Consider the following 26,507-nt stretch of genomic DNA (forward strand, 5'->3'; position numbering starts at 1 on the left):
TTACCCTTAAGCATTACATGCAGACAGAAATTATAGTCATGTTCTGGCACCGTGCTCCTGTATGTACAGAGAAAGCCTGTTATACGTAGTGGCACAGGCAGGGGCTTAATTGTTTACATTCTTTTTAGGCTGCCCCACCATACTTTTTGTATGTACATAGAGATACATGGTTGTGACTAATTAAAGTAACACACAGAGTGACACCTGGTACAGCAAAACGGTACACTCAAATGACAATCATATCTAAATTTTATGAACAGATCATTCCTGGAGGATCATGATAAAAGATGATGACAGCAGTGCAACTGATCCCTCCATTGCCTTGACCAAAATAGAGCTTGCATGCCTTGCAACAGTGGTGAAACCGTTCTACACTGGAAGAATTTTTTTTTTTTGCCTAACCTCTCTATACACATCTGTTTTGTGCCTAGATTTTTTCATATTTTTCATGTTCTTTCAACCTACATATTTTGTTGCCTTTGTGATCAAAAACCAGCCTTGAGACAGTGCTCATGTGTGCTTATCTTTTCTTCTCGTCCGCTTCTGTTAGCTATGAAGCCATTCCAACTCACCGATTTCAGTATCCTCTAGCATCCTCTTACATTAAAAGCCCCACTTTGAGAATGTAAAAGTGGGATCATAAAACTGGTGCCAAAAAACAGGCTTGGCATGTGAAAGAAGAAAGTGAAAGTTCAGAGAACATAACAGTGACCCAATGAAAACCAAACAGAAGCCAAAGTTTTTTCAAATAGTTACAAGTAGTTTCTAGCTAATTGATCCCAAATGCATTCTGAACTTCCAACTGCTTTTTTTTTTTCCTGGGACACTTTCTGGGATTTATGGGCGTTCAGAGTCATCTGAAACCTGAGTTGCTAACATGTTTTCAGCAATGATTGTTATCACAACGCAGGACTAGATCAGATAAATGCTCTGAACAGAGCTGGATAAAGCTATGGCGCAAGGACATGCTTTCCAGGCTTATATGCAACATTTCTTCAACATGAGCACTCAATTTTTTCTACTTAGTGCACTGTACAGTAGTAGATAAAACTGTCCATTAAAACAAACACGTATCTTTTAGCCCAGAAGTGCAGCACTTACAATGTGGTCCATCATGCACAACAGAGAAGACATTGATGAAGAGAGTGAAGCCATAGAAGAAGGGCAGTGATCGCAGGCCAGGCTCCAATGGCTTTTCCTGTGGTTAAAAGAAGGGAAGGAAACACCAATATAAGCTAAACTCTATTTTTATTCAATTGCTTATATACAAAATTTATGCAACTTATAGAACTGCACCCAACATAATGTCATTATGGTTAGCAGCTGCTACACAAGCTTGCCTGCTTGGCAGAGCCAAGTTTACAAAAACTGCTTAAACCTGCAGAACAAGAAAGCAGTTTCAATGAACACTTTGAAACCGCAAACAGATTGTCTGGTTTGCATGAAGAACAGCACTGTTATTGAAATAAGCAAATCGTGAAACAGGATGTCAAGCACATGCATAACCACTTCTCTGGTCATGTTAAGTATCGAATGGCCTTGCACATACAGGGGCTGGAAAAAAGTTCAGCGCAAAAGTGCAACGTGGTTGTTCAAGAATGAAGAACACCGGGCTTTTCCTTCCCGTATTCTCACTACCCTTCCACGTACTTTTCCTACCTGTGCTTGATCAAGGTTAGTCAAATCTTTACAAAAAAAAAAAGAAAGGATCCATCTTGGGAGTTGTACCAGTTATCAACAGCACCCACTAATCCACTGCCTGGTAGATAATGTTGTCCTCTAGGGCTTTTCTTCGTGGGAGAGAAATGATGGAGTCAGGAGAGTAAAGCGATTGCAATAACGGTTCTCAAAGGCGCAGGCATTGATCATTTCCAGGAAACGGCGTGCTGCATATAGTAGCATGCGTTACCCTGCAGGAAAATGCCACATTCCAACTTTCGAAGATGTTTTTCCCCCAACGGCAGCTTTCCATTTTTCTAACAGGTTTGAGAAATACTCTGCATTGATTGTCTGGCCCTTAGTGAGGTAAATGACCATCAGAATTCCTTCAAAGTCCAAGAAAGCAGAGATTGCGACCTTTATCACACAAGCCTGCTGTTGGAGCTTTTTTAGATGTAGAGAGCTGTAATGCTTTCATCCATCTCAGGGTCAAAATGATGCACCCAAGTTTCATCTCGGATGACTCACAACTAGCCCAAAAAAGCCTCCCGGTTGGCGCGGAGACACATCAAGCAAGCAGCAACAATCACCAACCTTAGATGCATTTGTGCAGCTCTCAAATCTCATTGCTTTCGTTTGGCACCAACTTTCCTCATGTGCAATTCATATTGGATAGTGGCATGCACACATGCATGCAAGACTCTTATTTGTTTTGATATCCATCACAAAGTCACTCAATGATTGATTTAGCATGATGAGGCCATGGGCAAGAGATTTGCTGTCCCTCAATGCACTTCTCAGACGAATGGAACAGTGTCTTTGATGGAGCTTCCATTTACTATTCAGTACACCACCAATACCTTCACTGTAATATTATGTGGAGGACAGCCTTGTAATGTTTCTTGCCTATCCGTGTTAGTCACTATTAACCCCCCCCGAAGACAAGTAATGAGTCATTGCATGATTAATGTTTTGGATGTCAACCCTGCAGCTTGCAATTTTTATTGATGCTGATGTGTGCCAAAGAGGGCAGCACATCTCAATGCAGTTGCGCCTCCTTCTGTATGTAATTTTTGTCAACATCTCTAAAATGATTATGTAAACTTGATTTAATTCGACTTGATTGAATATGAAAAAGAGTCGCATGTCTGTGAAAAAAAAAAGTTCTGTTGTTGCACCAACAACTTATTCCCATTTAGAAGCAAATCTTTATATTCAGCTCTAACATATATTTGGCTGCAATGGTCATTATACATAGTAAGATGCAGATTTTTTTTTGCCACTACAGAAACAGGCTCGACACAACGCTTGGAATCATATCGTGCAACAATGAAAGGCACTCAATGGCACTGCAATGATTCTGCGGGTGCATTAAGTTGCAGGCCATGCATGCATCTAACACATTTGAGCAGACATGTGTACCACAGTAGAATGAGAGTGCTGAATTTTTTTTTTGAAGATTGCACTAGCCTTTGATCCTTGTTATGCATCATCAAAGTGACGTTTCACAAGAAGTGAGCCTGTCCGCAAATTTTTTCCACCATGTTAAGTCCACTTCCTTCAACCACTAGGGCTGCACTAGAACCAACATCCTAATACTGGATAAATTATGAGCCCCTGACGACACCAAAAAACTAGTAACCTTTGTTTTAAAGTGTGCCCATTCCACTTGGCATTGCCTTCCTAGTAAACCCCAAACAGAGAGACACACCTTAAGACTAAGGTCACAACACTTATAGCACAGTAAACGCTGGTCAGGTGTCTGTCCTATACTGTGACAGCCTTACAGCAAATGCAATAATGACTGCAAGCGGGAGCCAAGTCGCAAGAGAAATAGAAATTTCAAGATCCTGCTCTGGCATTTTTAAGCATTACGAATGCAGTCTCAATTAAGCAGCAGTTATGTGGAAGCGAAAAATGAGTAGCTGGCAGGGTATGAATGAACCTGCCATTGCTTCATGCACTATCTGCTTTCCTTATGCGTCTGACAGTGCTGCCGAAGCTGTTAACCTGCGTACTGATGCTGAACACAGCAACTTTTGCCGGCTAATTGTTCTGAACACACTGCAAGGCTAGTGAATCACGACACAAGTGCACTGAACGCTAGCACTGATAACTTATATCACAGAAAAAAATGTGCTTGAGGGCAACGTTTTACACACTGCAATACCAGAAAGACTGCCTGTCTAGCGCAAACATCAAAGGATAGCGCTGCAAGTGAAAAGGAATCTTTCAGTTGTTGGAAATAAGCTCTAACAAAAGGTGAATGGTCAGCGTTTTTTGAGTGAAAATATTTGCGTATGATTGCCTCGTGACTAGCATAAACAAATCCAGGACTACTTTCACTGGGGAAAGGAACAACACGCTACAGTGCAGAAAATTACTGTTCAGTAAGAGATGGACCACCCTAAATGTGCATATTGCTGTTCTGGCCATCTCCGATGGCAGACAGCTCACAATCTCTATAATACAGCTGTTTTGAAATTCTTTTCTTTGAATGATGAGAACAGCATACTGCGCTAAATTATTCCGCTTATCATCAAAATATTATGTTTTTCTCCAAAGTTGTGAAACTATGCAGTCCAATTTCAAGGCTGTTACCTTGAGAAAAAACAAAATAAAAGCCTCAAGCAAGACGGCTGAAAATCTGAATAAAGTTACCTCAAGCTGAGCTAGTATGTATTATAGGCAGCAAAATATAGCTGCTATAATTGTGAAAAAACTCTCAACAACAGAAACATTTGATTGGTTTAGTTTATGGGGGTTTAACGTGGCAAAGCGACTCTGACTATGAAGGGCGCTCTAGTGAAGGGCGCCGGAAATTTCGACCATCTGGTGTTCTTTAACGTGCACTGATGTCGCACAGTACATGGGCCTCTATCATTTTGCCTCAATCAAAATGCGACCGCCGCACCCGGGATCGAAACCACATCTTTTTTATTTTAGGTCAGCAGCCGTGCGCCATAACCACTGAGGCACCGCAGCAGCAGAGACATTTATAAAACTGTTGCAGCATTTTGCTTGCATAGCAAAGATTATGAGTTTCCTGATGTCAGGTTCTGTATAGTAAATGCCTCCAGCAATTACATAAGCTTGCAGTTACTGCAACTCCAGCAGTTGCGTAGAAGGTGAGAAGGAATAGCACTAGGTGAAATCTGTCGCACCATACTACTGAATAAATTAAATGAAATGCAGAAACACAAGTGGTCATGGTAATGATAAATGCAGGCTTTTTATCAGCCAAAGAGGTCAATCAGAACTTTTAAGTGAAGTAAGGATGTCAGAAAAGGTTGGGTGTATATCAAAAAGACTAACTATACTGTCGCAGGGGCAAGGTGCAGTATTTATGAAAAAGTCATGTGGTGTTACAGTGAGTATCTGCATTTATCTTGGGGTACTGGCAAAGACACAGCACATACAGAATTACAACAGAAGTTAAGGACAACAGAAGCATTGGTCTTCAACTTACATAATCATGGGAAAATGACAGCATATGTCACATCAAGCTTTTGAGTGCTTTAATGTCACACCATATGCTTGCCACAACATGGTCCACTAACAACTCACCCAGCCTGCTGTTTTGCATCTGGGGTGGAAAAAGCGGTAGTAAGTGGGGTGACAAAAGTGAGTGTACAAACACACTAAATATGACTTGAGACATGCAATGCGGTAGGAGCTCTCTCCACAATGCACTGAGAGTCTTGTGGTGCTTACAAGGAGCATTTTAGTGCCAGCAAAAACAGTAGGGCCTTTAGATGTTTAGTGCTGAGTGCATCATGGAGCAATCAATCACAATAAAGCTGCAACCACAGCACAGTTTCTCGCCAGGTGTTGCAATACTAGTGCATGTCACTGTCCCTATAGCTACCAGAGTTCTTTCATCTTACCGGTTGTGAAACTGAATAGAGAGTACCCTACGGAAAGTTTTTCGAGATGAGTAGGAGGTGGCACCCCCTGTAAACTAGGTAGGCAACTAAATATGGCTTGCACCCAGATCATAGTGGTTGTTATGCTGCCAAACACAGAGCATGGTGAAAATCTACCAGCTTGTCCATAACCCGCTAATTGTCACTTTCCCCACAGAGGCTCGGCAGAAGCAATGTGCGGTGCACCACCTTGGAGCCCATCACTTCACGCACGAGCCATCTATTGGTGGCATGTTGCACTTTATTTTTTTTAATGCAAAAGCATTAGATGGCTATGTCCAGAGTTTTTCATGTCAGCAAAACTTTCTCCACAAGTTTAAGTCGTTCTGTGAAGATACATGTGAAAAGCTCGCTGTGGGAAAAAATTTAGTGGATGTGGTGCAATTAGTTAATTAATTAAATGGAAAAAATACACTTCGATGTCACAATAGCCACAGGTGTCGACATAGCTTCTGCTTCTCCGCACGATTGCATCATTCTTAAAGATATATGTGCAAAAGTTTGGTTGTGTTAGATAGTGTGTGATGAGATATATGTGAAAAAGGTTGTATTAGATGTGCGTGACGAGATCTTGCTGTGGGCAAAATTTGGTTGATGAATTGTAGTCAGTTAATTTAAATTAATCAATTACTCTAATTATTAAACGCAAAAATTACACCTTGATGCCACAATAGCCCCGTGTCTATGTCCAGTGTTTCGTGTCAGCAAAACTTTCTCTGCACGATTACGTCGTTCTGTGAAGATAAATGTGCAAAAGTTTGATTGTGTCAGATTATAGTGTGCGATGAGATCTTGCTGTGGGAAACATTTGGTTGATGAACTGTAATTAGTTAATTAATTACGCTTCCGCGACACAATAGCCACGGATGACGATATAGCACCTGGACGCGAAAATAAAATAAAAATAAATAAAAAACAAGAAAATTAAAATAAATGAAATTGAACATAAAAAGTAACAAAAAGGAAAAGAAAAGATAAAGAAAGGATTAAAATAAATGGATAGCGTACTGGCGTCCTGGGAATAGCCCGCGTTCTAGAAAGTTCATGTTTTTGCATTCCTCCACGTAAGCAGACCGTGCTTCCAAATCCGTGCTTCAGGCCGCCTTGGGCAGTTGATCTGTATGCCGCGAGTGGCGTGACAGTCGGTTAACGCCTGAATTTTGTCCCAATCGGAGGGGGCGGGGCGCACCTTTCGCAGGATGAAGAACTGGATGAGCATGTACAGTGCGGTGGAGATGATGCCCGACAAGACGGGCGAGACGAACCAGGAGAGCACGATCTTGCCCAGCTCCCACCAGCGGATGCCGCTCAGGCCCCGCGCCACCAGCGAGAAGCCCACCACGGCGCCCACGATGCTGTGCGTGCCCGAGATGGGAAGGCTGAACGCCGTGGCCAGGATGTTCCAAATGGCGCTTCCTGCGAGAGCGCGCTACTTAAAAAGTCCTTCAGCGCTACTCGGTCGCTCGCGCCGTTGTTCGGGGTCGCCGCCAGGGCTGCCCTCTCTCCCGCTGTTCACCCTAAGCCGCAATCCTGCAGTGATGCCACGGAGCTAAGCGTTCGAGCCGCCCCCTTTGCCTACACGTCACTTGATATTACTCTCGACAGTCCCGCTTCAATTGTTTCAGTATCTGCATGTTTCGTTTCCAATGACCGAATTACGAGAATGGCAACAAAGCTTTATTTGTTTTCATCAACGGAAGCGTTGACAATATTTCAACTTTACAAAAGAACAAAACAAATGTCGCTGTGTTAACGCGTGAGTTCCTAAGCTCGAATTTGTGCATGACCTACTTCCGCTGGCGTCACGTTGTTGAAAATTTGATTTTGTACCGGAAAGAAAAAAAAACTGCGAAAGTCGGTCACGCGGTAATTGCGCAGCACATCTCGTCAGTCGGAATAAGAGCACACGAGCAGCTTGCTAGCTACAGAAGAATGGTGAGTTGAATGCAGTTCATTTTAGCGGTAAATTCAGCGCGAAGGGACGAAGGACACAGAAAGGGGACAAAACAAGCGCTGTCTCGCAACTAAGTTTTATTAAGAAGGAACGCAAATATATGCATACAGAAAAACGGCATAGGTGCGATAGGCACGTAGTACAAAGATAGCGAAGAGGGCACTATCACCTCCAAAGTTCAAAAACCAAATACGCTGCGCCACAGATCAAAAATGCGACACGTCATGAGGCATCTCAAAATCCTATCTCTCCTTCAAATAACGTGACCGAGGGAGTGCTGACACAGACATATTTTTTCTTTTCGATAAAAAACGCCTATACAATCTCTCGAGTGCGCTGGTCGCGATGCCGGTAGAACACGGTGTTTTTTTTTTTTTTTTGAAATCCGCTCTGCACACCTCTTTATTTTTCTTGGTGCACTCTGCACAGTGTTGAGCGATGCTTGAACGAACGGTGTCTGAAGAAAGGTTATCATGTTCCATGAGCCGTCCTTCGTCCCTTCGCGCTGAATTTCCTGCCAAAATGAACTTGCTAGCTACACCTAAAAATAAGGGGACGTAAGGTTCGCTGCAACTCAGAGCCGCGCGTCCAGCACTTACCACCCAAGGCAGCCAAGTAGCCGAGCATGAGGTCCTTCGGTGCCCCTTCGTACATCTCCACATCCAGTATGCCCTTGCGCACCGTGTCCGACACTTTGTAGCCTGCCACAAGACGCCAGACAAGACATTCATGAGACACGACGCTGGCGAGGACACAGCGGCGTCTATCGTGCATGCATGCATGCAGAACATCCCTCCAGTAGTGTAGGGAGGGTGATCAACCACAGGGCAAGGGGTCGCGGTGAGGTTTAAAAATTGGTAGGGTTTTAACGTAATTAAGCCGAGCATACGTGCGAAAGCATGTGTTAAGCCTGGTTGGCTCATGCTTCTGATTTGCTGTGCCGTCGGCACGTCTGGCGACGATATTACACCCAGGTTAAGCTGATATGTTCGCGTGGCAGATGGAACACAAAGATGTGCAATGCACAGCGCGAGGGTGTTGCAGTTTAACATGAGGCGTGACCGGCTGCCGCCGCGATAGCCTGGTGCTCTACCGCAGCGGCCTGCGAAGCTGATCTATTCGCGCTGGGTTCCACTCATTTCTTTTTTTATTTACTTACGCACATAGGTGACAAATTCTTGGTCGGCGCTGGTGAGCGTATGATAGCTTCAGCACTAATAAACCTAAACATTTCGGGGTCAGAAAGATAGGGGGGAGCGGGGGGCTTCAGGGCGGCTAGGAAAGGAACAGTAAGTTCCTCGCTCTAGATGGACACTTGACCCGCGTCGTGAAGGCAGGGAAGAAGAAAAAAAATTTCTAGATTCAGGACCACTTGGGGTTTTTTAACGCGCTGTCATTGTACTACACGGGACGCCCTTTGCATTTCGCATTCAATAAATCGCGGTCGCAGCGGCCGGGATTCGACTTCGTGTCCTCGTGCTCAACGGCCGAACGCCGCCGCGGCCCCCCTGCAACCGTAGCCGTGCACAAAATGAATCCATTAAAACAACAACAAAAAAGGAGGACACGTGTAGCGGTGACTCTGTGGCCTTAGCATTCGGTTGGCGATCCCATGGTAGCGGGTTCGATCCCGTCCGCGACGGCCGTATTTCGATGGAGGCGAAACGCAAAAAGGCGTCATGTGCTGCGCGATGTCAGCGCACGGTAAAAAAACCCAGGCGGTCGAAATCAATCCGAAGCCCACTACTACACCGCGCCCATCATAGTGCGCGTGTCGCTTCGGGATGTTAAACATCACAAAAAGGTATAGGGCAGCACAGCACAGCATACACTCCGCAAAATCACAGCCAGTTAACAATGAATTGACGTCAGCTGCCGCGGAAAATCTCCACCACTTTTCCATATATGCTTGTTCCCTGAGGAGTACTTGATTGATAATGACGCGCACTATTAGAGGTAAAAAAAAAAACAATCTGTTTGCGTTCGCGCACAGTTTTTTTCGCGTTAACACGGCCGGGCATTTGTGAAGCTGCTGACATGCGTCAAGGGTTTAAAAGAACACTGGTACGTGCTGCGGGAATGAAATTCTTCCATAAAGCTAGCGCAAGAAATTCTAATTTAAATGATTAAAAAAGAATGCAAAGCTAGCATTAATCGGCTTTTAAGCCACCATGGAGCGATACATATGCGAAAAGCCTCATTCGCACGTTTCGCTCAGCCACGAACAGGCTATACCACGTGGAGGCGGCTGCAAACGCGGTCGCAGCCAAACCCGTTGACGTATTCCAATATCGCTCCCGACTTGGTAAATCCGTATTGTCAGCTGTGCGCGACGAGCCTGCCACCTTAGACCACATAATCTGGGACTGCGCGGAGGGTCCGCCTCCGGCAGATCTAGTCACATCTCCCACGCTTGAAAAATGGGAAGCCCGGACCCGGACGTTCATTCCCGGGCCACGGCAAGAGCACAGGAGGTCGCCGACAGACTTAAACTGCCGGCCACCTGGAGCGGCTGAAGTGATCCAAAAAGATCACCACCTTCCTGACAATAAAGTTTTGTCTCTCTCTCTCTCTCCCTCTCTTAAGGAGAAAGTACCGAAGGGATGTCATGAAAGGAGTAATTCTCCCTTCAGCGGCCTGGGGTCATCTTGCATGCCACTTTGCAGACACGGTCATTCTCTGCTTTACATTAATAAATCCCGGAGAGTCCATACAACACTTCTGGCGCAGTCGCCGCTGCCCAGGCTGGCGGCTGTTGCAAACACAGCCACCGGTGCCTCTTGGGAACAATCGTTAAAGGGGCACAGACACAATGTTTTTGGCGGTCCATTTCTTTTTACCTTGAAGGAGGCCTATACGGGCCTAGCAATTATGAAAATGAGCTCTAAATACACGCGCCCCGTCTCTGAAGTGCAATATGACGTCACGGTCGAACTAACAGCCTACATTCTGGCGACGTAGGCATGAACGGCCACTAAGTTCGGTTACGTCACAATAATTGGGGCGAGTGCACCTTGAGGGCACTAGATTCGTCGTGAAAATGCTGAGCGGTTGCTCGGAAAACATTAAAAATCATATTAAGATATGTTCCACTCAACACCCGCGACGGAAACATGCTACAACGCATCTCCTTATGCCCTGAAACAAATCATATTTGTTTGTGCTCTAAGTTTTGCGTCAGTGCCCCTTTAATTTAACTGCCACATGCCAAAGAGGGCAGTTGGCTCACAATCCAGTGGGCAGGTTGCCACCTGCCACGACGGCAGGTTGTGATGACGTCACAAGGCCACGTGACCTAGGTGGCAGGATGGCCACCTGCTTTTTCGCTCGCAACGCCGGCGTCGGATTTTCCGCAGAGCGGGTGCTTTTTTAAGCACAGCGAACAACGAGACGAAAGAAGGGGCACGCACAAATGAGACGCCACGCTTTGCGCCCTCTTTCATCCTGTTTTTCTTGAATTTTTTTAAATTTCCCATTTCAATTTCCTACCTTAAAAACTAAAAATTTCTCTTCCCGTTTAAACTGCGTATGCATCAATAACCGGCCCCCGTCCATGCCCCATTGAGGAGCACGTTAAACAATCGCAGCACGTGTTCGCTTTTTTGTTAAGCAGGGAAAAACAAAAACAAACTCACAGGACGGTTACGACTATGTAACGCGAGATTCAACGACAGCTGTTTAGGCGTTTAGTCACGTGACCACTGGTGTCACGTGATGCCCCCCTGCACTGGCAGGCGGCTGTTCCAAAGTCACCCGTAGGATTATGCGACCCAGGCTGACCGGCGCAACCGGTTGGTGCTAGCGCATTTATTGGTTACGCCGAAGGCGATGACGATGGCGACGAGAAAGCCAGGGATGGGCGCCTAACAGCTCTCGCTGTAAAAGCCATTCAGAATAGACCAACGTCGACATATAGATTACGCCGACAGCGATGCATTTCCCCGCTTAACAGGTTTGCAGCCGAAAAGTTGACTACTTAATCTGACTGAACAGTCCGAATGCCATTTTCTTCTTCTGACATCAAGAGGAGGAAAAAGGCACGTGCGGGGTATTTCATGGAAAGTATATACCACGGGGGCAGTGTCAGGTGGGTAGACGAGGTGAGATTAAGAAGGGCTTCAAGGACATGGATTTTACAAGTGGGACTAACGGCGATATGGGAGGAGGATTTCTCCAAGTGGCTGAGCGACAACAATAAGAGCAGAAGCCTTATCCCTGCTCCCGCACGAAAATACCTTACAGTATACAGCGAACCCAAATTATGCCTTCATGACAATTGTGCGAAACAAAGAAAAAGAATTTGCGGGGATAAGCTGGCCGCAGCTGGCGCAAAAAAAAACTGGAAGTCAACGGTAGAGTCCCCTGTCTCACAGTAGACATATACAGTTGGGTTGACGACGATGAATTTGATTAAATGAAATAAAAAAAAAACCCTGTTTGCTCAAGGCGACCGTCAGCAATTATGCTTTAGTTTCTTGCACAAGTGTTTTTTTTTAACCTCCGGCTCACGCGACGGGAAACTCTATAAACACCGCTTGCGAGACTCATGTACGAAGGCGCTCAGCAGACCATCTCGCGACATGTCTCTCTCTCCCGTAACCGCCGCGCGTTCCTTAAGCAGACAGGGCGCGCCACGCTGAGCGCTTTATGGCCCATGCAAGAGAGACGGAAGTTAAGCGGCCCTGGCGCCCTGATAAGGCACTGCGATCATATCTTATCGCGAAGGCAACATTCTGCGCAATTTCGACCCAAGAAATCGTCAAAAACCATCTATCTATCTCATGGCCCAGTTGCCCTTAAAAAAAAAAATTAGAGTGCTAATGTCAAGAGTGAAGGGTGCGAAGATAGTACGATACAATGCACAATGCGATGGAAAAAACGCTAGGAGATTGGACGATACTCTTAGCGCACAATGCGTAACAGCACAAAAGCCAGTCACGTACTACGGCGACAATATTATATAGGAGCTTCGGCGGACAATGCAAAACGAAATATAAGAACCTCATTCACGCAATAGACTCCACAAGACGACAGCTTCAGCGATTGTGACGAAAATCAGACATGCAACATACAGGATGTTCTAGGTAACATCATCATAATCATGATTAGCCTGACTACGCCCACTGCGGGACAAAGGCCTCTCCCATATCTCTCCAATCAACCTTGCCCTTTGCCAGGCTGCGGCCACTGTATGCCCGCAAACTTCTTAACCTCATCAGCCCGCCTAACTTTCTGCCGCCCCCTCCTATGCTTGCCTTCTCTTGGAATCCACTCCGTTACCCATAAGGACCAGCGGTTATGTTGCATTCGCATTACATACCCTGCCCAAGCTCATTTCACGTTCTTGATTTCGACTACGATGTCATTAACCGGCGCTTGTTCCCTCACCCACTCTGCTCTCTCTCCGTTTCTTAACGTTGCACCCATCATTTTCGTTTACATAGCACGCTGCGTTGACCACAATTTAAGTTGATCCCTATTCGGCGAACCCTCCACGTTATACAGGGCGTTTCACGTAACTTGAACCAAGAATAAAAAAAAAAAACCGCGGGTCGGAGGTGGGTGAAACCAGCGACATATTGTTTCCTGTTATAGTGTAGAAGTAGTGTGTGATGCTGCTCGTATTTTTTAAAACTCAACTTCATTAGTTAACTAGGTAAGATTAATTATGCATGTTTTCAAATAATCACTTTAGGGTCACCCGCCGCGGTGGCTCAGTGGTTAAGGCGCTCGGCTACTGATCCGGAGTTCCCGAGTTCGAACCCGACCGCGGCGGCTGCGTTTTTATGGAGGCAAAACGCTAAAGCGCCCGTGTGCTGTGCGATGTCAGTGCACGTTAAAGATCCGCAGGTGGTCGAAATTATTCCGGAGCCCTCCGCTACGGCACCTCTTTCTTCATTTCTTCTTTCACTCCTTCCTTTATCCCTTCCCTTACGGCGCGGTTCAGGTGTCCAACTGCGCCATTTTCTTTCCCCCAAAACCAATTAATAATTAATAATAACAGGGTCACCTGCGTTTGGTTAACTTGTGGGAGAGGGTTAAGAAACATCCGATCCAGTTTTTTGCCCAACGTACAGTCGTGAGCAACACGAGAGAAAAAAGATTGAGTATTCATTTATTGATTACTTCACAATTAGTGCGACAAGCACAGCATTTACTGTTTTGTAACTAGTTTTCATCATGGCGTATAACACTGAAAACTGAAAATTGGTTTTTGGGGAAAGGAAATAGCGCAGTATCTGTCTCACATCTCGGCGGACACCTGAACCGCGCCGTAAAGGAAGGGATAAAGGAGAGAGTGAAGGAAGCAAGAGGTGCCGCAGTGGAGGGCTTCGGAATAACTTCGACCACCCGGGGGTGTTAACGTGCACTGACATCGCACAGCACACGGGCGCCTTTGCGTTTCGCCTCTATCGAAACGCTGCCGCCGCGGTCAGGATCGAACCCGGGAACAACGGCTCAATAGCAGAGTGCACTAACCATTGAGCCACCGCGGCGGGTACGCGTATAACATGCAAAATTCATTCTCAAATTAGTGGGGGAACAAGTAGAAAATTCGGAATGTTGTGCAAAAAGTTTATTCCCCTTCATATTGCTTACGACTGTAGCTCTTAGTAGTCCTTTTTTCCGGCATTTAAAAAAGGCTGTGAAAAAAAAAATCACGCGACTTTGCTCATGGTCTACCATATTCCATAAGTGAGCAGCCGCAGATCAATTCGACGAGCTGCAAAATGACAAAAAGAAATTAAGCGGAGGCTACCTCGAAACACGCGACCTCCGTGCTTCCCCTTCCTTTTTGTTCTGTGTGCACGATGGCTCAATAAAACCCCGCCTGAATTGGCAGTCGGCAGCCTGCCTCTACCACTTATCGCAGATCACGGCGCGCGCTTTCAGTGTTCAGGAAGAATGTGACTTTCAACACAACGCGTCAGCCGCTCACCCGATACAGTGAGCGCGCGTGCATTGTTAATTCAAAACGCGCTTGGCAGCGCTGCAATACGGTATCGCAATCATGTGGTGTTATTCATATTTCGCGGGCTTTCATTAAATGCTGGAAAAAATGACTAAGATACGTTGCTTGAAAAAAAGTCGATCGGTTGTTTCGTAGCCCCCGCTACAACTTAACAAAACGCACGTGACCCTAAAGAGAATATAAAAAAATTTGCATAATTGATCTTTCCTAGTTCCGTTAAGATCAATGAGTTGAAATAAGCTCTCTTTTCTTTTCTTCCGCCGTTACGCACGTGACACACACAGCCGCCTGAAGGACGGTTGAATTTTAGTCCCCTCCTCAGCGGGACCAGTGCAGGAAGGCACGTTTGCAAGTTGTTCGAATGCATTTTTTTTTTCAGCGCAAAATTAGACAGGACGCAGGACAGAAGTATGTACAAAGACCAACCAGGCCGTCTTTCTATTCTGACAAGTGTGTACGTCGTTGTTTCTCACACGCACTTGCTGTGCAATTAACGTTTCCTGCCTGTCCATAGCGGTGTTGTGGGGAAGAGGCTGCTGTGCTGGACGAAGAGTGCTCCACGCGTATTCGCAAGTCGTCTGCTTCTGGCTTTTGGCGAGAAAGTTCCCCGAAATAATAATAATAATAATAATAATAATAATAATAATAATAATAATAATAATAATAATAATAATAATAATAATAATAATTGGTTTTTTGGGGGAAAGGAAATGGCGCAGTATCTGTCTCATATATCGTTGGACACCTGAACCGCGCCGTAAGGGAAGGGTAAAGGAGGGATTGAAAGAAGAAAGGAAGAGAGAGGTGCCGTAGTGGAGGGCTCCGGAATAATTTCGACCACCTGGGGATCTTTAACGTGCACTGACATCGCACAGCACACGGGCGCCTAGCGTTTTTCCTCCATAAAAACGCAGCCGCCGCGGTCGGGTTCGAACCCGGGAACTCCGGATCAGTAGTCGAGCGCCCTAACCACTGAGCCACCGCGGCGGAAGTAGCGACGGAACGACGGCGAAATGAGGCCTGACCGCTTTTACAACGCCACGTGCCCAAGCATATCTCGAACGCACGCGTACTACCGAAGCCTCTGCATAACGTATAGGCCGCGTCGGGAGCACAAAAAGGAAGAACGCCGCCCGAGTAGTGCAATGGTGCGCTGCCTTTGCAAGATCGGCAGTGCATCCGCTACTGAACGAACACCAGATAAGTAATTACTAGAGGCACTCGCTTCATCAGATTTTAGCGAAACACACTACGGAGACGCGTTCGGAAACTGAGTAATACTCAAAGTTCGCGCCGGCTCCTGAACTCAGCGACAGAGTCAGCAGCGACCGCTCGAAGGCAAACAGCCGACGGCGGCGCTCCGGGAGATAAGGAAGTGATGCAAGCCGCGTGGACCCACAGCTGTGCGGGGTCCCAAACGAGTCAGGACGATAAAAAAAATAAATATCCGCCCCGGGTACTATAAAGCTGATTGCTGGCTATCGCGAAAAAGAGACTGCAAACATCTTCTCGCCCATAGGAAAAGATGAAGACCTGTGGTAGCCGAGGCCGACACAGGAAAACACACTGAAACGCGCCAAAGCGACGCCTTACGCGCCGCAGAATGCAGTTGCGTCAGCGAGTCCCTCCTGGAAAGTCAGCACCTACTGTAAAGTTACGGAGTTCTTGCAGTAGCTTTCCTAAGCTTATGTGGCGCACGGCCTATGACTGTAAATCCGCAACAGAGCTGAGCTTTTCCTCTGCTCTGAATGTCTCAGACAACGAGCGCAGAGATCTCACTAAGCATTTATGAAAATAAAAGCTCCGAACAATCTCAGCTAACTTGGGTTTGGTGACGCATAAGTTGTACGTAAAAATCGACCTCTGCATATCACTTGGAAGCTGTTACAGATCTGCGCACAGTTGAGAGGGATTTGAGATTTTCAAATAATGTAGAAATCACGGGTAACGCACAAGTTTCCTTAGATTCCCAAGCAGTAATTTTTAGCAGGGTGCGCGGCATAAACTCTTTCGAGCACCACAGTAGAGTTTTAACAATAGGATTATCGATATTTTGCTTATCTGCTGTGTCATCTTCCCGATGCTCTGAACCTACGCATACACAGTCTTTTAGAGGCGATCCGGGCAAAGAAAAGAAATAAATAAAAGGCCGGACTCCACCAATTTACATCGGCTCGTTCCGCCAAAAACCAGGCAGCCCTCACGAAGGAATTTAGCCAGATACGGAACGACCGAGAACCTACCCAACCTACACCACAGACGGCTTGGAGTCTAACGATATAGACCCACAAATGAGACTAGCTGTATTGCTAACAGTAGTAAAATTTCCAAGTGTCTTCCCCTAAGCAATCAGATGCCTAAGTGTTGGTCATCGCTGCCGGAAAGGAATTGAAGCTACTGCAAACGCAACTGGTGTAACCCACTCAAGAAGTAACCGTTTGTTGCCAGTAACGTAACAACTCGGCGCAGTTCGCCTAGCTTGTTCTCGAAGCCTGCTCAAGGCAACTCACCGCATTTTTAAGCAGAGTTTCACGTCTGCACAACACTAAGGTATATCAATCAGGGCGGCAGTCGAGATTGCTTATGCTGCTTGACAAGGTATTTTCTTGGACGAGAAAACAGCTCAGCAAGCGCGCTCTCCTCACCCCTGTCCCCTTCCTGCGTCGATTAGAGTAAAGTTAAAGTAGCTGCTTCACGTGGACTGTTAAAATCAGCACGATAAGCAATGTTCATGAGATACAATTTCGCTCAGCATATGACCTGATTTCGTTCTCGATGCATCCATCCACAGAAAAAAAAAAGAACAGGATGGCCCATAGCCATGCACACCACACTCTGGCAGTTCGCTTCGCGAGGAACACTGAAACGTACCAGCACGCGGATAACCTGGACAAATACAGACGGCAAACGACAACTAACCTTTTAAAACAGAAGGGCTTGGGGTTGATATGATGGGGCTCATACACTGGCGAGAGGAAATGCCGAATGCGGGAAGGTGTCTAAATGCTCTTAGTTGGAGATTTTCCTGCAGCTGCTAAGCGTGAGCTGCCAAGACGCATTTAATAATAATAATAATAATAATAATAATAATAATAATAATAATAATAATAATAATAATAATAATAATAATAATAATAATAATAATAAGAAGAAGAAGAAGAAGAAGAAGAAGAAGAAGAAGAAGAAGAAGAAGAAGAAGAAGAAGAAGAAGAAGAAGAAGAAGAAGATTCCAACGAAAGTTGCTATGTGCCATATTACTTGAGGAGAAGAAGAAGAAGAAGAAGAAGAAGAAGAAGAAGAAGTTGCTGCAGAGCTTCCGTGCTGGGTCACGCTAATATACAAGCTTGCACTACGCAGAGAGAATTTTGTCAGAAGCTTGCCAGGCGCCGCCACCGTGGAAATTGCAGGGTGAACAATCCTTAAACTACAGAATGCGCTCCCTACAATATCCACAACACGAGGATTGTTGTTCAAAGGCCAGTATGCGAACATTCGTCAGGGTGAGCAATGTTACCCTGCTGCGCGCACCGCCTATGGCATAGCAGTCGGAAGGCCCTGCGGGTTTCTTCGGTGCTGGGTGAGCTCTTCAAGCTGGCGCCACCAGATACATTAGCAGTCAAATAATCTTCGCAGCAGCAGCAGCCCAGAACTCAAGTAGGGCCCGACGGCCATCACTAAAGTGTCCATATCGTTCTACGCAAGCTTTCACCCATTGATTTCTCTCCGTGCAAGCGGAAAGACGCATATTGCATTACAGTGCTCACCTATGAGGATGGCTCCGAGGATCTCGAAGATGGTGGCCAGGATGCATGCCTGGCGGAGGGTGAGCACCTTGGCGCCCACCGATGTGCCGAACGAGTTGGCCACATCGTTGGCGCCCACGCCGAAGGCCAAGAAGAAGGCCAGGATGAAGCCCACCACCAGGATCCACAGCAGGTCGCCCGTGCTCTCCAGGGGAACCATGTTGGCACTGTCGTCGCGGCTGGCTCAGCCCGTCGGCGCCTGCACACAGCGTGTAAGCAAGGAGACTGAGCACGGTACTCAATATGCCTTTAAGAAGCGCGTCACAGCCACGGATGTGGGACAGAACAAATACAAGTGACTTCGATGAAACGCCTTTCTCCCGCCGTGACGAACTCCACATTGACAGAAAACACAAGCTGTTCATTACAGCCCCCACCTTATTGTATCCTCAGACGCCTGACAAGTACTTCTAACGGCGTGGTAACTGGAAGCTCGTGAAAGCGCCACAGCTTGAACCTACGTCTTAACTTGCCACGGGTTTTGCTCCGGATTTGTGCTTACTGCCGATTACTTTTCGACGAGGAAATAGCTCTCCAGTCAGCAAAATTTGCCCCGGGCAAGCCTCTGAGTGCAAACGTCGACCTGGCGACGTCCAGGAGCGAGGGATCACCGGTGAAGTTCATACGCCTTAACGCAGACGCTGAGAGGAGGATTACACCGCCCGCGACGCTACGAGCCCAATATTGCTTCGGTGTGCTTATAGGCTCCGCAATACGCGGAGAGGCAGGGTTGGTGTAGCGAGTTAAATGACGCACGTGCCCATTATCGCTGCAAGGCGCATGCCCTCGGGCTAAAGGCCTGAAGAGCTCCTAATCGCAGATACGACACGGCCGGACCCACTTCAATCCAGTGAAAGAGCGACAGAAAAAAAGAAAAGATCAGTGGTTGGCTCCTATAGACAGGCGCGTACGACACATTGAGGCTCTTTATCAAATATGTTAAAAGGTTTTTGACGACTGAACTGACAAGCTTCTCTCGTTTTTAACAACATGTGGAATGCCAGACAGGTAACCCCAGCGTGTCGGTGGCATTGGTTACTGTCTTTTAGACATATGACAGCTTTTTGCTGTTAAAGATGACCTCATTTCAAATCGCGTTTCGCCGACCCTACTGCTGTTTCCCAACAAAAGGATTGATTGATGAACGCTACTGATGAACAGTATTGATTAAGCGAAAAGAACTTGCTAGTTCTCCGTTACACATTATTTTTGTTTTGTTTTATTTCGAAAGCGCGACGTCTGAGCGAACGCCCATCAGGCGTAAGAATAAATGAGAGCTAAACTCACAATAAGCCTCGCTGCACTGATAGCCAACGGAGACTAAATATAAGCAACCGTACTGCACTTGTGACTTTTTAGTAGCACGACTACCATGCGACTACCAGGCAGAAATGCGGTAATTCTTAGCCTATTACGCTCCGTTTGATAAGTTAAAAGCAAGAATTTTCGGCCGAAAACTAAACAATCAGCGCATATATACAGATCGAGGGGAAAAGGTTCAAACTGCAGACTTACGCCGTCGGTGTTCGTCACAGGTTACTGCTGCAAAATACGCACACACAAAAAAATATTTCTTCGCTGAAGCTGCAGGAACAAGCAATAGTCGCAGTGCAGTTCAGATGTATTTTTTTCCTTCTGCCTCGCCACCTGATCGGACTTCGTCCACAGGTCCACGCATCACAACCGCAGCCTAGGAGAACACTTTCGCCGTCTGCGACTAACAGACTGAAGCCGCCAGTCGTAAACGCGGCGCACTTGCGGCTCGGCTGTTGAGCTATATATGTAGCAAAGCTCTTTATAAAGTTCTGCGCGGAAGCCAGAAACGACGGTACTCGAATAGGCACCCGCGATAAGGCATTCGCCGGTTATCAAACAGAATGACATGGAGGTTTGAAAACGACAGCATCACGACGGTGCTATTTAAAAAAACGTTACTCCGTGCTCTTTATACGCTCACAGTGATTCGAAAAAAAAAAAAGCCTTTTTCTTGTCATGTCTGTCTCTTCGAAAGGACAAACTGCATGCAAGCTCCTATAGTCGGATACAACTTAAAAGGATCCGCTTCCAGCCAATGGCGGCGGCTCATTCTCATGACCCTGCGTGACAAAGCAGGGAGTGGTAGATGAAAGGGGATAATCTCTTCCTTCTCTCCATTGTGGCACTGGTTCCTGCATTGTCACGCTACGAGGGTCATGAGAATCGGCCGACGCCACTGGTTGGAAGGGGGTCCTTCGAAGGGGAAAAGCTGCTGAGTCAATTTTCATGCACAGCTCACGGCTGTATCCACACATCGATACACCAGAACACAATATATTGTGTGATGTCGCAAAAAGAAAAATATCTTGTATGCTTCACAGGTTTCTTGAGTTGTATACGACTATAGAGCACGCAAGCATGTCGGCCCAGAGACACAGCGACCAAGCACGATCCGTCTCATTTCTCGGCGAGCCGCGCGGCAATTCAATGCAATTAAAATGCCTTTATTAGGCGCATGGCTCGAGGCCGCAAGGGATGAAAGGTCCCCCGGCTACTATATGCGCGATCCGCGTACTATACACAGCAATCAGCAGGTCCGACTTGCACTGTCATTGAACTGTCATCGTCATCATCATCACCCCCATTCTTGAAGTAGGTCGCAAATTACGGCCAAGATAGCGGGCGCGCGCGCGCGCGGACAACATTGCCGGGAAACAAAACAGCGACAGAGAAATCAGCTATACTGTCACGGCTACTGTATAAATGAGATAGCCGCACCGCCGAGTTGATAGCCTCGTCGCATGGACGGACCCTCGGGGTGCGTACACAACGGATGCAATGCACGCGTGCCGCAAGACAGCAGGATAGACGCTGATAAGAGTCACGGACGCTGTATAAAGGCTCTGCACTGTCGAACTACAATGGGCACGCGACACCCCCAAGTGCCATTACGGTGCAGCCAACGACGCCAAACGAGATGACGAGCGAAGTGCCCTCTATACGCGCAGACACGTCGGCGGGGGTTGAGGGGAAGGAAACAAACAGGAGTTCACGGGCGAAGAGATGCGCCAACCACGCTACCTGGAGCGGCGAGACATATATTATAATTGGTTTTTTGAAGAAAGGAAATGGCGCAGTATCTGTCTCATATATCGGCGGACACCTGAACCGCGCCGTAAGAGAAGGGATAAAGGAGGGAGTGAAAGAAGAAAGGAAGAAAAAGGTGCCGTAGTGGAGGGCTCCGGAATAATTTCGACCACCTGGGGATCTTTAACGTGCACTGACATCGCACAGCACACGGACGCCTTAGCATTTTGCCTCCATTGAAACGCAGCCGCCACGGTCGGGTTCGAACCCGGATACTCCGGATCAGTAGCCGAGCGCCCTAACCACTGAGCCACCGCGGCGGGTGCGAGACGTCAGCGTGTACGCGTTTTACGATGAGCCGAGAAACATGCCTCTTGCGTCAAAACTGAGCGAACGAAACAAGTTTCATGATGACTTTTAAACGAGCTGGCGTCCATGCAGCGTTGGAAATAAGCGTACAAGCATTCTGGCACACGCAGTCATGGCACTGAAATGATAGCATACAGGCAGGGTATGCCTCTTACATTGCAAAGGGCATAGCGCGTCAGTGCACCGGAGCGTCATATCGTGTTCCCTTTAGTTCTGACGCCAGCTGTACGGCATCAATGTCTTGCCCGGCGGTGTTAACCTGTTAACCTTGCACGAGGACCACATGCAAACAGCCGTCGTTACAGTCTTGAAACCTAACGTCGACTCAACAAGCAACGTCACGATCCAAACAGCGAGCCAAGGGTCTTAGAAAGCTGTGCGCCGCTTTTTGCAAGAAAACAGGCAACAAACATTTACAAGGACGGAGAATAAACGACAAAAACCTTCAACTTGCGAGAAATATTGGGCATATACCGATACGGCGCGTACGACCCGGCAACAGGTCCCAATGACTAAAATGAAGTTGGCGTAATCCTCATGCATGCAACTCGACATAAAGTCACATTTAGTCCAAAGTCACACAATTGTGCAGGTTTTAATCCAGCGGTGCTACCAGAGCGTCCCAAACATTTTCGACGCACAGAGACTAGACAGCAATTCAAAGAGCGCCAGAGTAGCCTCGTGTTATCAGCACTCGCGACTAAGCGGGCAGTAAAGAGTGTGTATGTATAATGCCCCTGTATAAGACCCTCAGGTTACAGAAGGCGCGTTGGCCAGAAATAAAAGGGAGGACAACAAACACTAGTGGGAAGCGTGGAACTGCTTTCGTTGTGAAGCACACAGTCAACACTTGGCTCAATGACCGCCCATAAAAGCCAGACTCCAGTCAGTCGACCATAACTACCACCCAGTTCCGGTGTGCGCACGCGTGCGCGTGAAGGTTCAAAAGGTATCTGGAGCCCCCGTCGGTTCGCAGCGGCAGCGAGCTCGTCGATTCGCTGCCGACACCTTCTATGGGTGCCTTTCACGTATGGAATGGCGCTCTGCTAGCCGCCTACCCTCTGTATCGAGGCTCCCTACACCTACCCGATCAACCAGCGACGACTGGTCAAAGAGGGAAGACACGAAGCGGGTGTCAGAGGGCTCCTGGACTATTAGGAGGAATCCTGGGGAGCAAATGCCGCGTTAGACCACCTGGCGTCGGTTTGCAAACCCATTCCCATTCCAACTCGGCGGTACTTCATGTTCCCCGGGCGATACTCCCCCCATTGTAACAAGTGCGGCGACATAGCCGCACTAGACCACATCCTGTGGAACTGTCCGCAGGATCCGCCTCCCCCGGACCTGAATGAGCGCCTAACTTGCGAGCAGTGGGAGGCCGTGCTGCTCAGCTCGGACCCGGAGACCCAACGCGAGCCAACGAGGTCGCCGTCAGCCACGGGCTGACGGCGAAATGTTTTCCAATCCAATCCGGCAAACAAAGTTTATTCCACCTCCTCCTCCTTCACGGACATTGGATAAGCACTCTTGACTTCGAAACGGACGTCATCATTCTTCATGAGATTAAGCGCTGAGAGAAAGAACCAATTTTTGAACAGTACAAAAAGTCTTTCTTTAAAGTACAGTCTTCTTTTTTCTCAGTGGTTATGGAGCTCGGCTGCTGGCCCGAAAAACGCCGGTTCGATCCCGGCCTCGGCGGTCGAATTTCGATGGAGGCGAAATTCTAGAGGCCCGTGTACTGTGCGATGTCAGTGCACGTTAAAGAACACCAGGTGGTCGAAATTCCCGGAGCCCTTCACTACGGCGTCCCTCATAGCCTGAGCCGCTTTGGGACATTAAACCCCCATAAACCATAATCCAATCTTTTTTTCTGCCTTTAGAGTGAGTCGATACACCGAGCGTATGTACCCCTACAACGCCAGGCTTCACAGAATGAGCGTAGGATGTTTTGGATGAACGCTGGATCTGCAAAACAGGGCTGTAACAGCACTTGCTCTGTGATAAATAGTAGCCGTGCGCCGCGCCATAACCACACGCGTGAAACAATCCTCTAAGGCGTGTAACCAGGACGCTAAGTTCCCTGCGATAACAATAGCAAGCGTCGTTTTCAATGTCGACGCGACACTGTTATACTCGTAAGCAATGGCGTCAATGGCGCACTGCTCCAAGTATAGCTCGAGCAGGTTCGAAGTTAAACTGGAAAAATACAGCCTTTTCTCTCTTTTTCCCATATGCACTCCTCAAAGACGAACAAAGAAACGAAAATATATGCACATGCACTTATATACCAGAAAAGCAACGCATTTAGAGCGCATGCGCTCAAGCAACGCCAGCGCAAACGTTTCGATCTTGGTAGCAGGTTCTTTCAACGAAGCAGCAGACTAACCGTGACAATGCCTGCGGCACTGTAGCCAATATATCAGCAGATGACATGCGCGATAACAGGCGAACGACCTGGATGTGGCGCGCTTCGCAAGAGTGAATACAAAATATCGATGTCATCAGCCCCCTCGCTTCACACACTCACTAAAAGGGTGGTTCGAAAAAAAAAGGGAAGAAAAAAAAACAGCCCTAGGCACTCAGCACTCCGACAGCAGCAAAGGTCAAAAGACGAGTCGTCTCGAAATTATTTTCCGTCTCGCCTCGAACGTAATAATAATACAATTGGTTTTGGACGAATGGAAATGGCGCAGTATCTGTCTTACATATAGTCGGACACCTGAACCGCGCCGTGAGGGAAGGGGTAAATGAGGGAGTGAAAGAAGAAATGAAGAAAGAGGTGCCGTAGTGGAGGGCTCCGGAATAATTTCGAACCCCTGGGGATCTTTAACGCGCACTGACATCGCACAGCACACGGGCGCCTTAGCGTTTTGCCTCCATACAAACGCAGCCGCCGCGGTCGGGTTCGGGCCCGGGAACTTCGGATCAGTAGCCGAGCACCCTGACCACTGAGCCACAGCGGCGGGGGCCTCGAACATAACGAAAATTGGTTTTGAGGAAAGCACTACTGATCCGGAGTTCTCGGGTTCGAACCCGACTGCGGCGGCTGCGTTTTTATGGAGGAAAAACGCTCAGGCGCCCGTGTGCTGTGCGATGTCAGTGCACGTTAAAGATCCCCAGGTGGTCGAAATTATTCCGGAGCCCTCCACTACGGCACCTATTCTTCCTTTCTTCTTTCACTCCCTCCTTTATCCCTTCCCTTACGGCGCGGTTCAGGTGTCCAAAGATATATGAGACAGATACTGCGCCATTTCCTTTCCCCAAAAACCAATTATTATTATTATTAAAGCACAGACGGGAGTAACCGTCTCACTACTCAACCGCGCCGTAAGGAAAGGGATGAAAGAGGGAGTGAAACAAGGGAGAGAGAACTCGGGGTACGCGTGCGTGCGCAAAAGTCGCATATATTCGTTACGAGCTGAGCTGCAGCGCGGTGCACGCAACATGCGGTGGTCACGCTCATTTTCGAAGCCGGCGCCGCAGGAACCCACGGGGTCTGGGGACACACAGCTCAGTGCGGTATACGCTGCAGCGTGTCTGTACACCAAAACAGCGCACAGCAGCGAGAGCACGTCCGACGAGGCTGGCGTGCCTCGCTGCACCAGTCATTAAACACACCCGGCAACGACGCGTGGGAGGCTTGGGACAGCGGCGATCGAGTTGGCGCACAGGGACGCCGTCGCGCCAACCAAAACAGGGGTCACCGGTTTGGAAAAGGAGGTCACACAGTCTAGACACGAACGCACCTATATGGGAGTAAAAAAGGTTTGGTTTGGTTTATGGGGCTTTAACGTCCCAAAGCGACTCGGGCTATGAGCTAGGAACGCCGTAGTGAAGGGCTCCGGAAATTTCGACCGCCTGGGGTTCTTTAACGTGCACTGACACAGTGTATACGGGCCTCTCGAATTTCGTCTCCACCGAAATTCAACCGCCGCGGCCCGGGATCGAACCCGCGTCCTTCGGGTCAGTAGCCGAGCGCCATAACCACTTAGGCATCGCTGCGCCTTACACTCCCTTTTATGGGAGGGAGTGCGCTGGAAGACAGCTTACACCCTTTTTTACTCCTTTCTGTTAGGAGTGCAGAAAACGGCACCTAGGTATAACCGGCGGCCGCATCGAAGGCGTCGTATGGTATACGACTGCCGGAAACAAAAGACAAAGTGTCGCCTCTTGATTGCCCTCTTCTAATGTACGCAACCATCTTGTGCAACAGTAGCTTGGTTTGGGCTAGTTGGTAACAGTTCTTAGAAAACATAGCGCAAAAAGGACACGGACGACACAGAAGTGGACAGGACAGGGCCTGTCCTGTCCACTTCTGTGTCGTCCGTGTCCTTTTTGCGCTATGTTTGCTAAGGACATCTTGTGTAAATTAAACAGCAACAACAAGGGAAGCTATAGAAACGAAGTGCGGGTTCAGCGGAATACAAAAACGAAATATCCCGAACGTCGCAAATGTGCAAAGTACGCGCCGGGCTCGGTAAACGGGGGGAAAAAAGTGCCAGAAATTTCCACCCTCCACTCCAAAAAATAAAATAAAAATAAAAAAATGGAACTGAGAATTCCAAACAGCCGAGCACATTCTTCGATAGCATGAAGGAACAATAGAGCGCCAGTGACATGCAGAAGTGATTCGACGCTAGTGAACGCTATTTAGAAGCGCAGTGTGCTCCTATATAACACTGTTCAATTACACGGCTTATTCAAATGGTTTCAGCGCAGGAGGAGAGACATTGAACTCGTACATCTTGCATGTACTATCA

The 26,507-nt window shown here is 47.5% G+C and overlaps 1 protein-coding gene across 7 annotated transcripts in view; it reads right to left on the reverse strand.

The window, feature by feature from the left end:
* Nucleotides 1–26,507, reverse strand: part of NaPi-III (Na[+]-dependent inorganic phosphate cotransporter type III) — a 68,837-nt gene that overhangs the window by 15,542 nt on the left and 26,788 nt on the right. For all 7 annotated transcript variants that reach the window (XR_013313893.1, XR_013313894.1, XM_077663224.1 and 4 more), the window contains exons 2-5: nt 18,277–18,514; nt 8,139–8,240; nt 6,775–7,001; nt 1,102–1,198 (exon numbers count right to left, since the gene is read on the reverse strand). Coding sequence is in view for 5 of the 7 variants with exons in the window: in XM_077663224.1 (XP_077519350.1) it covers nt 1,102–1,198; nt 6,775–7,001; nt 8,139–8,240; nt 18,277–18,475 (625 nt within the window). In the remaining 2 variants the exon portion in view is untranslated. The remainder of the gene's footprint in view (nt 1–1,101; nt 1,199–6,774; nt 7,002–8,138; nt 8,241–18,276; nt 18,515–26,507) is intronic.

This window comes from Amblyomma americanum, chromosome 4 (assembly GCF_052857255.1).
Source record: "Amblyomma americanum isolate KBUSLIRL-KWMA chromosome 4, ASM5285725v1, whole genome shotgun sequence".
Classification (NCBI taxonomy): Eukaryota; Metazoa; Arthropoda; class Arachnida; order Ixodida; family Ixodidae; genus Amblyomma; species Amblyomma americanum.